At 37.5% G+C, this 16,411-nt stretch overlaps 1 protein-coding gene across 3 annotated transcripts in view; it reads right to left on the bottom strand.

Moving 5' to 3' along the window:
• The window catches only part of LOC149779581 (integrin alpha-PS1-like), a 169,138-nt gene that overhangs the window by 41,869 nt on the left and 110,858 nt on the right, over nucleotides 1–16,411 (bottom strand). For all 3 annotated transcript variants that reach the window (XM_089940326.1, XM_089940327.1, XM_089940328.1), the window contains 4 exons: nucleotides 16,150–16,339; nucleotides 10,486–10,653; nucleotides 8,183–8,262; nucleotides 1,752–1,893 (listed from right to left, as the gene is read on the bottom strand). In XM_089940326.1, coding sequence (XP_089796452.1) covers nucleotides 1,752–1,893; nucleotides 8,183–8,262; nucleotides 10,486–10,653; nucleotides 16,150–16,339 — 580 coding nt within the window. The remainder of the gene's footprint in view (nucleotides 1–1,751; nucleotides 1,894–8,182; nucleotides 8,263–10,485; nucleotides 10,654–16,149; nucleotides 16,340–16,411) is intronic.

The following is a 16,411-nucleotide window of genomic DNA, read 5'->3' as shown; positions in this document are numbered from 1 at the left end:
AGAAAATGATGAAGAGACTGAACATGTTAAACGTAACACAATATTGTACTTATATAAATCTGTCAAAGGGAGATAAAAACAAACAGCACACAAAACTATTGCCAAAGTTCCTCCTTAGGCTGTATATATAAGAAACAAAATAAAAGCAATAAATGCATAAAACATGACTGCAAATATACAAGGCACCATGCTGGAACTAAAACTTGTGGCATACACAGAGATGCTCCCTGGATGTTATCTTGAGTGGTGATTTTCCACCTTGTCACAAAAAAAGGGAGGGAGGGAATAGAATAAAAATTGGGGTGGGGTGGGGCTAGTAACAATGGCCATAGTTCAATATTTACCTAACACCTCAATATCCATCTCTCTTTTTTCCTTTTCACTGTAAGACCCTTATTGAAATCAAAATTTTAAATGATGTTGCCTCCTGTTGTACAAGCATAAATCTGTTGATTTTTTTTCTGAGCTTAATCTGATCCTTATCTGTGAATGAATATTGTTCTGTACTAAGAACCCCCTTGCAGGATCTACTGTCTGAAGGGGCATGTACATAGCTAGCCCTGCCAGCTGGAACACTGTTATGTACAATTTTCCACAGCTCAAAGTATGGTCTTTTGGATACTTCTGCTCCAAAATAATATTATTCACTAACATAATCTCTTCTAATGTGTAACTTTCTTGAATTAGTACTCTGACTACTGTGTCAGAGTCACTCTTCCACATTATTAGGATTTAAATCCATTAATGCAACAGTCTACTTGTTTAAACAGACTTAGTTTGATCAAATAAATATCTTTAGTTCTTAACGTCATTTTTAGATTCTTATTAGATTTATCGCAATCTTTATGCCAGGGCTATATGGTTTTGTAGCACATGATTCTGTAGGGCTAAACTGTGACAAGAAAAGAAACAAAAATTGCACTCTACTTTTAAATTGTCTGTATTTTAATTTGGCTTGTTAGTCTGCATATTCTACATTTAATTTAGAAAAAGCACTGAAATGAGGGATTGTCCAGCATGCTGTCTGTTTTTGTCCCTCCATCATGTACATCAGAATCCTATTTAACACCATTTTCAGGCTCAATATCACCCACTGGTATCTTCATTAACACTTTCCCGGCCCCAATAATCAGATATACTTCCTAATTTTATTTTAAATTGCCTTCATTACTATGATCAGCCAGTATTTGCTGAATGAAATCGACATCTAAAAACAAATCACACTGGAATCAGCCATTCTGGGTCTTCTAGATAGCCTGTATTATAAACGTGCATTTGTAAAACTTCCATGATGCAAGATCAAACTATCACAGAATGCTTGTTACAGGGCCCGATGTGCCAATCACATTTATTTAAACAACCATTTATGTCATGCTGAAAAAACCCAGATATGTACAAAGTTTTAAAAAAATACAACAAACGCTACAATATTTCCACTGACTTGACTTGTGTCATGACAAGCACTTTAAGGGTGAATCGCTGAATAAACGGTCTACTACGAAGAGTATACTGTCATATGAGCGACTTGAAACTAACTTGTGGGATTTCTTAAACATTACTTGTTTCCAAGTCAGCAAATCGGTACAAGTTTTGCAAGAATTGCGTGATTGCATGCCCTAGAAGCATCTCTGCATATAACACCTGAAGAGCATCGAAAGTAATGTGGTTATCTCCCATGACTACATTGTAAGTGATGTGGTTCTCTCCCATGACTATACCATACACCAGATCAACACAAGCCTTCAACCTACAGGTGTTGATGACTGCCATTTCAGCTCTGCAGGTTTCTCAAGATAGAAGGTGGTCTCGTAGGCTACTTCCCCAAGATTTTCTACACTGACTCTGATTTCCAATGAACCTCCAACCTCCAATATATCATTTCCTGCAGTATCACTGTTAAAAAGAAAGATTTGAGTGGCATTAATTGCAATTCTGTAATAACAAAATAATTAAAACATTTCAATGGTTTTATACTTTTGTACCTTTTCATAATGGCAAAAATAAATGAATAATAATTAATAGATACATTGTTCTTCTATGCAAAGTATCCCTGATCACAACTAATAACAAACTTCTTTTAATGAGTTCACTTAACGGTGGATTATTCTCCCCTTCCCCCACAAGGCTTGTGGGACAAAGAAAATAACTGAGAATGCAGAACAAATAGTTGAAGTGTTAGTGATAAGTGCATCATAAATGATCCCAATAACTACAAACTGCTTTTTTGGGCCGTTAACAAAGAAATTTTTGTTGGAAAATCCAAGTTAGGAGATTGGCATTTACGGGCTACATCTCGTGTAAATGAGGACGATGAATGACTGAAATCAAATCAATTCTTTCAAGGACTAACCAACACAAGCAACATCTAATGTTGCTTGATATGAAGTTGATTTTACAGGTGGTCATAAATATAAAAAATGGAGTATGGTAGATGAGTGTGTGTGTGTGATTTGGATTTTTCACCTAGTTTTAAATATTTTGCAGTCATATCGCTATGTCTGCAGTGTTACAGTTTATAGTGATGTCTAGCACTGGGGCTTGTTATTCATGTAGAGGGTTGAGGGGACTGTTGATGAACAAAGCCCGAATTCTCTCCAACTGACCTGGATCAGTCCCCCCCCTTTCTGAGGTAACAGGGAGGTCCACTGAGCTCAAAATCAGTTTCCTACTGCCACTGTACTATTGCATCATAGGGATCGATGTGGGTGCACACGTGAAAAAGGAGATCCCCTTGAGGTCACTGACCATTCTTACACACTTACAGGGACTGAGTGATTCCAAATGTCCATGTGGATGGAGCGGCAAGGAGGAAAGGCATTACCTGAACTGCCAATCTCCCTCTAGTCTTCCTGTAGACCAACGGGGACCTGATCAGGGTCACTCTGAAATGGATGGTATGATAAGGTAGGAGTGATGTGGATCGCCCACATGTGACATGTCATATTGAGAAAAGAATGGCTGGACCCATCAATGAGCTGGCCATGGTCGAATACCCTAGCAATCCTTTCTGTTGCCACCCAAGTGTTCAGTAAGTCTTCTTTCCTCAACCAGATCTACCAATTTTTTAGAGCAGCAGCAAGGGTGGGAGTATTCAGAAGTAGCCAACACCTGAAAAAAGAAATTGTCCTTGATGGTGGCTGGAGAGACAACTTCAGTCCATTCTATGGTGGACTTGATGCAGTTCTGATGCACACACTGTGTCATGTGGCCTAACTGGGTCTACTTGCAGCACTAGATGAGACATACCACAAGGTATGACGACTCAATTTCATCCTCTGTAAAAGCCTGGTCTGTCGGTGACTCACTACCATCACTGTGCACCAAGTCCTCATCCTGCTTGGCTTCAAACGTGACATGCTGGGTGGCCTTGATGACTCCCCTCAGTTGTATCTGTCCAAGACATTAGTTCAACCTTGAGGATAAGCCATAAGTAATCTAATATACGGCATTGTCGGCAAAGCCATTACTGCCGGCCTTTTCAGCCCTGTTGGCATTTGCTGCACTGCTGGCACCAACGGCCTTTCCAGCCCTGCCAGCATTTCCCGCACTGCCAGCCTTTCCAGCACTGCCAGCTGGTGTAAATGGTGTGAGGTCAGCCTGAATTGACTTGGCTCAACAGTTTTGAAATGTATTAGATCCAATGGATCTTGTGTGAACTGCATGTGATTGGCCCGGGTGCTGGTAGTATACAAACAGTCCAGCAATCACCAGTACAAGCCGCACTGAAGGCATGGTTGCACAGACAGAATTCTCATTGAAATCTCTGGTATGGTAATGATAAGATACTGACAGATGATAAAGGTACCGCTGGCTTGGCTAGATGGATCTATCACTAAAATCCCCGTATGAACAATTTGGCAGGACTGTCAGTGTCGGCTGTACTGCTGGTGCCAGTGTCAGTTGGGCTGCTGGTGTCAGCTGGACAGCTGGTAATGTTGTGATGACTGTGGTCGGTGTGGCACTATTATTAATATGGATCCAATGGATCTCTCATTAACCCCATGCACCCAGACTTACAGGCACGAGGGCCATGCTCTGACACGTGGGAAGGCTTACAGGCCTAAAATGGGGGAATATTCCCCAATGCATCGTAATCGCCACCCATGAACCATAGGTTGTCACCCTTGTTTTATTTCTTCTTTCCTTCCCTTCAGTGCTGAACAGTACAATCACTGTACACGAGCATGTCATGCATGTAGTAAACATTCCTCCTGAAACAACACAAGAAGAGAGAAAATAATACATAGATTAGCAAATTAGAATGTGACTAATTAGCTAATAGGATACATTATCTAACTCGGCAGCCCAGTCTGCCACTGACTACATATTATAGATGCTGTATATCAGAAACAATGGATACAGAATATAATATGACGGACTTCCATGCTTTGAAATTGCACATAGATCATTTAAATTAATATTCTGTGAAAATGATACAAAAGACACAAACTAGAAATGGGTTGAAATTACTAGGTCACTAAAACACTGGCATAACTAACAGTCCTGTGAACATGTCATATCATAAACATACAGTTCAATATTAAGGTTATGCACAATGCATAGTTAATAAAGAAGGGACAATGTATATACATTCTACAGACAGAACCAGACTCATGGTAGACTTCCATGCACTGAAAGAGGACACACAACTAAGCAGAAACTAGTAACATGTTGAAAAATGGATTGCTAAAACAAAACACTGTCATAACCACATGATATAGACTCTGCATAACAGAAACAATGTGTACATAACATAAACAAAACAGGAGTCATGGTAGACTTCCATGTTCTAAAGTTGCATATAAAATGTTTAATTGATATTTTGCTGAAATGACACAAGAAACATAAAATAAATCAGAAACTAGTAATGTGTTGAAATTACTAGGTCACTAAAAACACTGTCGTAACTAACAGATCAGCGAAATATCATATCAGAAACTATGGCCCCATTTCAACTTATGCTGCATGCTTAGGTAATAATTAAGCCATAAATCTATCAAAACAGCATGAAATATGAATAAACTAGGCACAATTATCAAGCAGCACTACAGAATTTTGCTATTATGAGCTCTGTAATGGATGGAGTAAGCAAATAAAGTCAAATGTATGCTAACTCATAATGACCCTGTGTAAGGTCAATGATAGAATGGTGGGATGGTGGTCCTACAAGATGAAGTCCCAACAAGTGACAAATCTCTCAAAAAATTGTACAGAAATTGTCAAATAAAGTAAACAACCTGTTGTAAGATTGAAAAAAACTGCACCATAAATGCAAAATGAATGTTGGATAGGTCCATAGGAACACCAAATAGGATTGTCAGAGGCTGTTGCATTGTGTGTGTCTCAGCACACAGTGAAGCTAAAAACTGGTGACACTTAGTGGCATGAAGAGGAGTTCATGGGCAAGAGTTACTGCCCTTTGAATATCTAAAAATTGACAGAATAAGCTGTTTTTTGTCTTTTAGTAGGGCTGAATATTTGCAAGGTAGCAGGCTAATATTCCTAATGTAATGTGATTAGGGAATGTATTCCAGGGAGAACTTTCTTTTCATTTCCAATCCAAATAGCTTTGATTTCAAAACACTGCAGTGCATATCTGATACCAAGGCAAGTTCATGTAAAATCGGCATTGTTGGCTCCAAGGACAAAGGAGAACATAATGATAAAAAAGCGTCATGAGCCTACTGCCCGAATTTGGATTCCATTTCATTACAGAAAATGCCTGTAATATCTGTGTTATTTTTTTAAAGTTCTGAGGCAATAAGTTCAATTCTTATTATAAATAAGTAGGTATCCTAAGGGGTCTCCCTGTACCCTAAGGGGTCTCCCTGTACCCTAAGGGGTCTCCCTGTACCCTAAGGGGTCTCCTGTATCCTAAGGGGTCTCCCTGTACCCTAACATCAACTTTCAGTGTAATCTGATTACAGACAGGATATTTAATGCAATACTTTTCAAGTATGTCCAAAGCATGGAATTGTACATTACAACTGCCTTAAGTTAATGGGCTGATTTCTACGTTACAACTGCCTTAAGTTAATGGGCTGATTTCTACATTACAACTGCCATATGTTAATGGGCTGATTTCTACATTACAACTGCCTTAAGTTAACGGGCTGATTTCTACGTTACAACTGCCATAAGTTAATGGGCTGATTTCTACGTTACAACTGCCTTAAGTTAATGGGCTGATTTCTACGTTACAACTGCCTTAAGTTAACAGGCTGATTTCTACGTTACAACTGCCCTAAATTAATGGGTCGATTTCTACATTACAACTGCTATAAGTTAATGGACTGATTTCTACATTACAACTGCAGTAAGTTAGTGGGTCAATTTCTACATTACTATTGCCTTAAGTTAATGGGCCGATTTCTACATATTCAGCAAGATCTGATGGTAAAATATGTGGCAAAGGCAACTTGTTGGTGGGAGTGGTATCAACTGATGATAATGTTTAGTGATAATGATAATGTAGTTGCCAGTGTGAACTACCAAAACAACAAGCAAACATTTATCATTTTCATGAGGGGAACTGAGGAAGATATACTTGATAAATTTTCTATAAACTTAAAAGATGACATGACACAGACAAATCTCTCCCTCACATGTTTGCAGAATGTGACACAAGACTTGTCTATGTACCTTCTACACAAGTAAAGCTACTGATATAGTGCCAACTGCAGCATAACCAGTCTACTTCACCAGTCTGAATGCCTGAGTGTTTGGACTGACTATAAAAATATGTTTCAGTCAAGCACCCAAATGATCAATATAGTACTTGTACCTCAACTAAATGTAGACTTTTACAATGCCTGAAAATTCTGTAAGAACTCAATAAATGTAACCCATGATCAGTTAAATTACAACTCAATTACACATATTTTTCTGCTATCAAGCGGCAGCTAAAAATTCTGGGGTCTTCCACCAACTTTGACCAATATTTGCAAAGTTAAAGGGCTTTTCACAGCTGGGAACAAACCAATTCTTTCCACCGACAACACAGATTTCCAGGTAGCATGTCTTTATCTAGCATCTGATGGAAATTGAGGACATTCCGAATGAAACAGAGTCAGGATTACAATCTTCACAGTTTGGTGGAAATTGAGGACATTCCAAATGAAACAGAGTCAGGATTACAATCTTCACAGTTTGGTGGAAATTGAGGACATTCCGAATGAAACAGAGTCAGGATTACAATCTTCACAGTTTGGTGGAAATTGAGGACATTCCGAATGAAACAGAGTCAGGATTACAATCTTCACATAAAACAGAATCAAATAAGGTATAAATATTTTCTAAACTGGTGCAAAATCACTTGGTCCAGTAAAACAGAATACACCCCAATATGCCAGAACTGAGTTCTGCAGGTCAAATTCTAAACTATTTTTGCAGTTGTGTGTGCTTTATACACAACTAAAAATGTCATATGTTTATGCAGTCCTTCGCAATAAAGTGTCTAACTATAATACAGTCCCTCAAATTACATGTATATGATAACATAAATTACCCCATTATAATAGAGTCCCTCATATATCGTGGCTATGATAATGTAAAGTACCCCATTATAACACAGTCCCTCATATATCATGGCTATAATAATGTAAATTACCCATTTATAACACAGTCCCTCATATATCATGGCTATAATAATGTAAATTACCTTGTTATAACACAGTCTATCATATATCATGGCTATGATAATGTCGAGTACCCCATTATAACACAGTCCCTCATATATCATGGCTATAATAATGTTAATTACTCCATTATAACACAGTCCATCATATAGTATGGCTAAGAAAATGTAAAGTGCCCCAATATAACACAGTTCCTCATATATCATGGCTATAATAATGTAAAATACCTTGTTATAACACAGTCCCTCATATATTATGGCTATAGTAATGTAAATTATTATCCCATAATAACACAGTCCATCATAAAACATGGGAATGATAACGTAAAGTACCTTAATATAACACAGTCTCCCACATAACATTGATATGATAATGGATTCCATTTAGGGCATAAATATAGTTTTGATATTGAAAAACCTACCTCAATATAAGGCAACCATGCTTATAACACAGTGCGCATTTCTGGCTAATGCAAAGATCTCTTTAGTGTTGGACCGCTGTATGGTCTGATACCAAAAAATCCTAAGAAAACAGATGGTACTTACGGGTGCAGATTTGGACTGACTTGAAGTCGCAGGTCACTTTCACAGATTTCATTTTCACCACATTTTTTGGCAAACTTCACCTGCCAAGTTTTAAAAAAAATTTAAGTGATGGAAATTTTTCTTTTGTGCTTGTTGCTTATGCCTCTGAATTCTGAGTCCTAGAATAGCAGCAGACAAAAATAAGTCATAAATGGTTAGGGACAGATTTGGTAAGAAAATGACAGCAAATACATCAGCTACTGATGAGTTGGTCATTATTATCTAAAACAATTAAAAATTTGAGCATATGCAATGGCATGTCATTTTAATTCTGCAAACTATCTACTGCACAGAAATGCCAAGCCCATGTATGCTTATCTGGCATCCTAAAATCCATATTTCAGAACCTTGACAACATGTCCAGAATGGATGAGTTCATTAAAAATGAAACACTTTATTATAATCATAAGAATTTAACCTTTTCATGACTCAATACATTCTTGCACAGTCAGTAAAAAACAAGGTCCAATGAACATAAACAGTTTATTGATTCATCTAATTCTACAACCATAAATTACTTCAAAATATTTGCCTGAAACAGTAGCTGTAGACATAAGTTTCCAGGAAATTTGATTTGTTCTCTTTGTCTCTGCCTTCATTTTTGTTATAACTATTTAGTGTCTAATCTATTCATTTCTTGTTGTGTACAGTCTGTTGTTTTCTTACCTGAGAAACTATATTCTATGTACCAGTCATTGATACTGGTGCTTAAGTACTTTTCTTTCAACCCTTGTCCCCAAATAAAATTCTTTTGAAAAGTTTTGATTTTCTGGAATTATGTCAATATAATCTAGAATGTAGAATTTACACTAAAAATTTGTAATAATTCTGCAAAATCTTGAATAGTTAGCATCTCTATATCAGGAACTATTCCAACAATAGCACAAAGACAATGACTTTTGTGTCAATTTTTTCTTCCAATTTTATGATCATAAGTACCAGAAATGACACTGATACCTACATAATTCTTAAAAAATTGCACATGATACTTAAAAAACAAGCAAAAAACCAGAATTCTTGAAGCCCAATCTGATGCAGATTAGAACCCAGCGGAGATATCCATGTCCAGTACTAATAAACAAATCATTGTATCCAACATTTAATCATATATACTTATGAAAAGCGGACTTTTGTTATGGAGCTGCTGCTGATTATGTTATACAACAATATTTAATTAAACTTTAAGTAATATTTCATCACCATTATGGGGCCCCGAGTGGTCTAAAGCGCTCTCCGTTACGGATCACTGCCATCTCACCTCTGTCTGCGCTGGTTCGAGTCTCAGATTCAGCCAGAATCGGTATGTGAGAAAGCTTGCAGGTAGCTTCTCGTGGGTCGGTGGTTCTTTCCAGGGTTTTCCCGGGTTCTTCCTTCTACCATTAATACTAGCCACCATGTATAGCCTATCGTGTGCTGAAAAATGGCGTTAAACCCCAAAACAACAACATCACCATTATAATGAAAAGAAATGAAACAATATGCAAAAACTCAGTTTAAAGTGAATATTGTAAACTTTCTAAACCCTCTTCTCCCTATTTTCAGCCAACCATGGCTTATTCTGGGAATATGTAATTTTTATGTAGTGTCAAGCTCGGATCCTGACTTATTATAATTAAATGCACTTAAAAGATATGCCAAGCTTTTGTATGAATATGACTACTTCTGGTAAGGAAAAATGTAAAATTACAGTTCTGATTTAGTAACATATATTATGGAACAGAATTGAATGAGGCAAAATTTATGCGAAACAATATTTAGCAACTTTTGATTGTGAGTAGATCAAAATAAAAATTGTGGGACCAGCAACGGAAATTGGGTCCATCAGATGGCCCTAATTAATAAAGCAGAATCAACGCAGCTCCATATTATAATTTCACCCAAGTTCACCCCTCTTACAATGAGCCATCCCATCCCTCTTACAGTGATCCAGATCAATGCTCACCCCTCTGACAGTGACACAGGAGTTGTAATGAAATATTTTTGATCCCTTCCAACAGATTTCAACAGCGGTCAAGGATGATACACCTCTTGTTGATAGTTATCACAACAGCACCACACAAATTCTCATGAATTTTCTACCTACTGCTTTAGGATATGTAATTATGGACAGAGTGACAGACAGATAGGTGGTATCATAACATTCCTATCACTTTTTAAAAAGTTTGGGCTAAAAAAGAAAATCAAAAAGCATATGACTGACCATTTATCTACTTACAATTTGATATGGACATATAAACACTTACATAAATGTTATGATGACTTACCTCGGCAGTAAAGAAAGCCTTCTCTCTGGTAACCCCTGCATCCAGGATCGGGTAACTGTTAATGTCAGGGAGGGCCCCTGGGGATGGAGTGGGTGGGGCTGATGCCGGCTCAGGTAAACTGTAACTTATTTTGAACTCCAGCGAGTTTAGAACATCAGTGAATGTATCCTGAAGTGATATAAGGGTATAAATACTAAACATTCAATTCAGTGTAATTAGACTGAATTAAACTGTCTACATTATAAAATCTATTTTCAAATATATGTAAAATCTAGGATGCTCCGAACAAATTGACATTAACATGTATTTTGTAGTGATAGTGGTTTTCAATGTTTGATGGTAAAACAACACTTAAGTTTATATTGTGAGATTATGTTATATGCTATATTCAGCCAAAAGATAAATGGGAGTGGCTATGGCTCAGTGGTCAAAGCATTCAAACCATGACCATAAGGCTGTAGATTCATTTCCCACCATATGACTAGCATGGTTTCTCATTAACTCATTAATCCTTAAGAGATTCTTTTAATTTTCACTCCAATTGGGACTAGGAAACACATTTTTAGGGTTACTTCTGAATGCATCCAAATAAATCTACTACCAAGAGATTTTCATTTAGTTGGATGCCTTGGTGTATAAAAGACACTGTTTTCAATGAGCAACATTGCTCACTTATGTCCAGAAAGTAAAAGTTGGTACTTTTGGGAGTGTATTGGACCCATGATTTTTGTGTCCCTGCCACTTTTTACCCAAAATCTCAAACTTATTCTACTTTTTGCAAAAGTTTACCATCCATGTGCAGTTACAGACATTCTTTTTAAGATCTTGGGCCAAAAAGTCTCAAATCAAGAACAAACTAGTTCCGAAACACAGTAATGTGTTTGTCCTAAAGAAAACGGGTCTCAAAAATGAAATTTGTCTGGCTGTATTTTGTAATGTGAGTTGAAATCCTACCTTATTTGGCATCATTTTAGAGTTACGTCTACTTTTCCATAATACCATCCACTTTGGTGTATCTTAAATGATATTGATGGTACAGAGTTCAGAAGTATGGCACATAGTTTTGGCACGTTAATATGGCATGTGGTGTTAATGAAGGCATGGATCTTGTTCATAGTCTGGCTTGTCTGAGCCTTGATGATAGCCTTGTTTACATATCAGAAATATGGCCTCTGAGACTTGATGATAGCCTTATTTACATATCAGAAATATGGCCTCTGAGACTTGATAATAGTCTTGTTTACATATCAGAAATATGGCCTCTGAGACTTGATGATAGCCTTGTTTACATATCAGAAATATGGCCTCATAGGAATCACAAGCTCAGCCAAAATGCTAAAAATTACATTGGATTTGCTCATCTTCTAATGATGACAATATAATGTACTAAGTACACTGATTCATCAAAATATGTGGGACTAGTTGACTTCAAAAGATACTGCAGAACCTGTCTTAAAAGACCACCTTTCTGCCCCCCAAAATGGTCTCTTAAGACAGGTGGTCTCATCATAACAGTTCATAACATTATATAACCAATAAATCTGTGCAAAGAGAACCTGATCTCTCAAGACAAGTGGTCTTTCATAGCTGTCTTCACAAGATATGCTTTACTGTACCATACACCACAAATAGCTGCAAGACAAAATGGGAAAATCATCAGATGATGACCATTATTATTATCATGATTCATGGTGATCTGGGACTCTGGGAGGCCAAGTGGTCTAAGACTCTCACCTTTACAGATCAGTGATATCTCTACTCTGTCCACATGAATTTTGAGTCATGACTCGATGTTGCCAGTATCTGTCCATGGGATGGTGACTCTCTCAGGACTTTTCCTGGGTTCTTCCCCTACCAAATTAACTGGCTGCCATGTATAGCCTCTCATGTGCTGGAAAATGGTGTTAAACAAACAAAGCTACTAGGATAATGGTGATCCACTGAAATTTGTGGTCACATTCTGTTTACAGCTACAAGTCAAAAGGGGCAATAACTCTTATACAAACTGCAAGAATAAAGTGATGTGTTGATATGCACATCTTTAGATGATGTCCGTATAATTTAAGTTAAAAAGTTTCACAGCAATCCATAGATAAGAGTCACATGAATTGACTGAAACTCTTCTGGGTGAAAATAAGTTCCTGGAATTCAAGATAAGACCACTCCTTTGTTTTAACTGCTTAGAGCTAAAACCATCTCTGATTTCTGCAGTAATAACAATATTTTCAAATTAGCTGCTGTGGTGGACATACTGGATGTCATATTTTCCTTTAGGACAGCACTGACATCATTAGAAGCCCTTTAGATGAAACCCACATAATGATCATTTATTCAGGGGGAGTAGTGGGTAGATATTTCATTGTGAAATTTGTGGTCTTGCTCACCCATGAAAACCAGGAAAATTGGAATCCAATAAATTTAGAGTGTTTCATAGTGTAAGACAAAAATGTACACAAAATACAACACAGCAATCCCTCACTTAATGGCCATTCATTTAATTATATGCATTGTTTATTAATGATATTAGAATCTGAAAATAAAGCAGTATAATGTACGACTCCTAAGGACAGCATTATAAAAAGTATCATGTACTTCATTGGAAGGCAGTCTCCATTAGTCAGTATTGGTATGCTGTATGACTCCCCTGGACAGCATTATAACATATCGTCTAGTTCATTGGAAGGTAGTTTCTCTTCTCTATAAGGCAGTTAACAATATGACTCCCCTGGACAGCATTATAAAGGCAGTCTTACTATAAGGCAGTATACTGTATGACTCCCCTGGACAGCATTATAAAGGCAGTCTTACTATAAGGCAGTATACTGTACAACTCCCATGGACAGCATTATAAAGGCAGTCTTACTATAACACAGTATACTGTATAACTCCCATGGACAGCATTATAAAGGCAGTCTTACTATAAGACAGTATATTGTATGACTCCCCTGGACAGCATTATAAAGGCAGTCTTACTATAAGGCAGTATACTGTATAACTCCCATGGACAGCATTATAAAGGCAGTCTTACTATAAGGCAGTATACTGTATAACTCCCATGGACAGCATTATAAAGGCAGTCTTACTATAAGGCAGTATACTGTATAACTCCCATGGACAGCATTATAAAGGCAGTCTTGCTATAAGGCAGTATATTGTATGACTCCCCTGGACAGCATTATAAAGGCAGTCTCACTTTAAGACAGTATACTGTATGACTCCCATGGACAGCATTATAAAGGCAGTCTTACTATAAGGCAGTATACTGTATGACTCCCATGGACAGCATTATAAAGACAGCCTTACTTTATGCAGTATACAATGTGATTCTCCCATGGACTGTGTCATAATATATCATTAACTTTATTATAAGGCAGTGCACTATACAACTCCCATGGACAGCAATATGAACGTTTCATGTACTTCATTATAAGGCAGTTTCTGTATATAGCTGTAAACTGTATCATCCAATGGACTGCCATCATAAATCATGAACTTCATCTGAAGGCAGTCTATCGATAAGTCAGTAATGCTGTATGACTCCCATGGACAGCACTATAACATATCATCTAGTTCACTGGAAGGCAATCTATCTATAAGGCAGTATACTGTATGACTCCCATGGACAGCACTATAACATATCATCTAGTTCATTGGAAGGCAATCTATCTATAAGGCAGTATACTGTATGACTCCCATGGACAGCACTATAACATATCATCTAGTTCATTGGAAGGCAATCTATCTATAAGGCAGTATACTGTATGACTCCCATGGACAGCACTATAACATATCATCTAGTTCATTGGAAGGCAATCTATCTATAAGGCAGTATACTGTATGACTCCCATGGACAGCACTATAACATATCATCTAGTTCATTGGAAGGCAATCTATCTATAAGGCAGTATACTGTATGACTCCCATGGACAGCACTATAACATATCATCTAGTTCATTGGAAGGCAATCTATCTATAAGGCAGTATACTGTATGACTCCCATGGACATCACTATAACATATCATCTAGTTCATTGGAAGGCAATCTATCTATAAGGCAGTATACTGTATGACTCCCATGGACAGCACTATAACATATCATCTAGTTCATTGGAAGGCAATCTATCTATAAGGCAGTATACTGTATGACTCCCATGGACAGCACTATAACATATCATCTAGTTCATTGGAAGGCAATCTATCTATAAGGCAGTATACTGTATGACTCCCATGGACAGCACTATAACATATCATCTAGTTCATTGGAAGGCAATCTATCTATAAGGCAGTATACTGTATGACTCCCATGGACAGCACTATAACATATCATCTAGTTCATTGGAAGGCAATCTATCTATAAGGCAGTATACTGTATGACTCCCATGGACATCACTATAACATATCATCTAGTTCATTGGAAGGCAATCTATCTATAAGGCAGTATACTGTATGACTCCCATGGACATCACTATAACATATCATCTAGTTCATTGGAAGGCAATCTATCTATAAGGCAGTATACTGTATGACTCCCATGGACATCACTATAACATATCATCTAGTTCATTGGAAGGCAATCTATCTATAAGGCAGTATACTGTATGACTCCCATGGACAGCACTATAACATATCATCTAGTTCATTGGAAGGCAATCTATCTATAAGGCAGTATACTGTATGACTCCCATGGACAGCACTATAACATATCATCTAGTTCATTGGAAGGCAATCTATCTATAAGGTCGAGTCTGACACCCATTGATAGCGTTATAAGAATAATCTGTCTATAAGGCAATATACTTTATGAATCTCACAGACAGCAATATAACGTATTATGTACTTCATTAAAAGGCAATATACCTTAAAGGCAGTAGCCTAACTCCCATGGATAATGTTATAATGTATCACATACTTCATTATAAGACAATCTCGCTATAATGCAATATGCTCTGTGAATCCCATGAATAGCATTATAATCTATCAATTGCTTCATCACAAGGCGATCTCACTCGGTCAATGACTCCCATGTTTCATGTCTTGACTCCCATGGACAGGATTAAAATGAGGATGTGATGTGATGTGATTTGGATTTTTAACGTAGCTTTAACAATTTTTCAGTCATATTGCTATGATGTCTGCAATGTGGCAGTTTATTGTGATGTCTAGCACTGGGGCATCATGCCGCAGACATGTAGCATGATGTCCCACCCAGTCACATTATTCTGACACCAGGCCGACCAGTCCTAACACTAACCTCTTAATGCTGAACACCCAGCGAGGCAGCTTTTAGTACCATTTTTGTAAGTCTTTGGTATGACTTGGCCAGGGATCGAACCTCCCGCATTCGAGGCGGATGCTCTAACCACTAGGCCACCGGAGCAGTTTAAAATGAGGAAATGATGTATAAGACATTTATTGATGTGACACGATATGATGTTTTGTTCTCATGCTCCAAAACTAAATTCAAGTGAAATAAATCTCACAGCAGTGATATAATACCCATAACCCATTAAATAGGGTTCATGACCACACCTGTTAACATAAGGAGGCCATATCAACACTGAGTCACATTACAGAGAGGGCACACTGTACAACATATGAACAACAATAAAACCAAACAAAAGACGACTGTGGAACACTTATTTTTCAAATGTACGATACAACCTACCTTGAGATATGCAATCTGTGTAAAGCAGGCTTGCGTTGGTTCACCACGCGTTCTTGAATTCTGGGGTGGCAACTTGATGGAGTCATTTATGTGTCCAAGATTATCAGTAGGGTTCTTGAATTCGACTCGTGGATTGATACGCTGTGGTTCAGCCTCAAGGATATAGAGAATGACTGGTTGTCCAGTGAATCTGGTTAGTAATGAATATTGTAATTAAAAACAAATTTCTGACTGGCCAAAAAGAAGTTCAGGACATAATGCA

Source organism: Sinohyriopsis cumingii, chromosome 17 (assembly GCF_028554795.1).
Source record: "Sinohyriopsis cumingii isolate HCF-2022 chromosome 17, ASM2855479v2, whole genome shotgun sequence".
In the NCBI taxonomy this organism is placed as follows: domain Eukaryota; kingdom Metazoa; phylum Mollusca; class Bivalvia; order Unionida; family Unionidae; genus Sinohyriopsis; species Sinohyriopsis cumingii.
The sequence above is the reverse complement of the archived record's forward strand: the minus strand, read 5'-3'. Positions and strand labels throughout refer to the sequence as shown.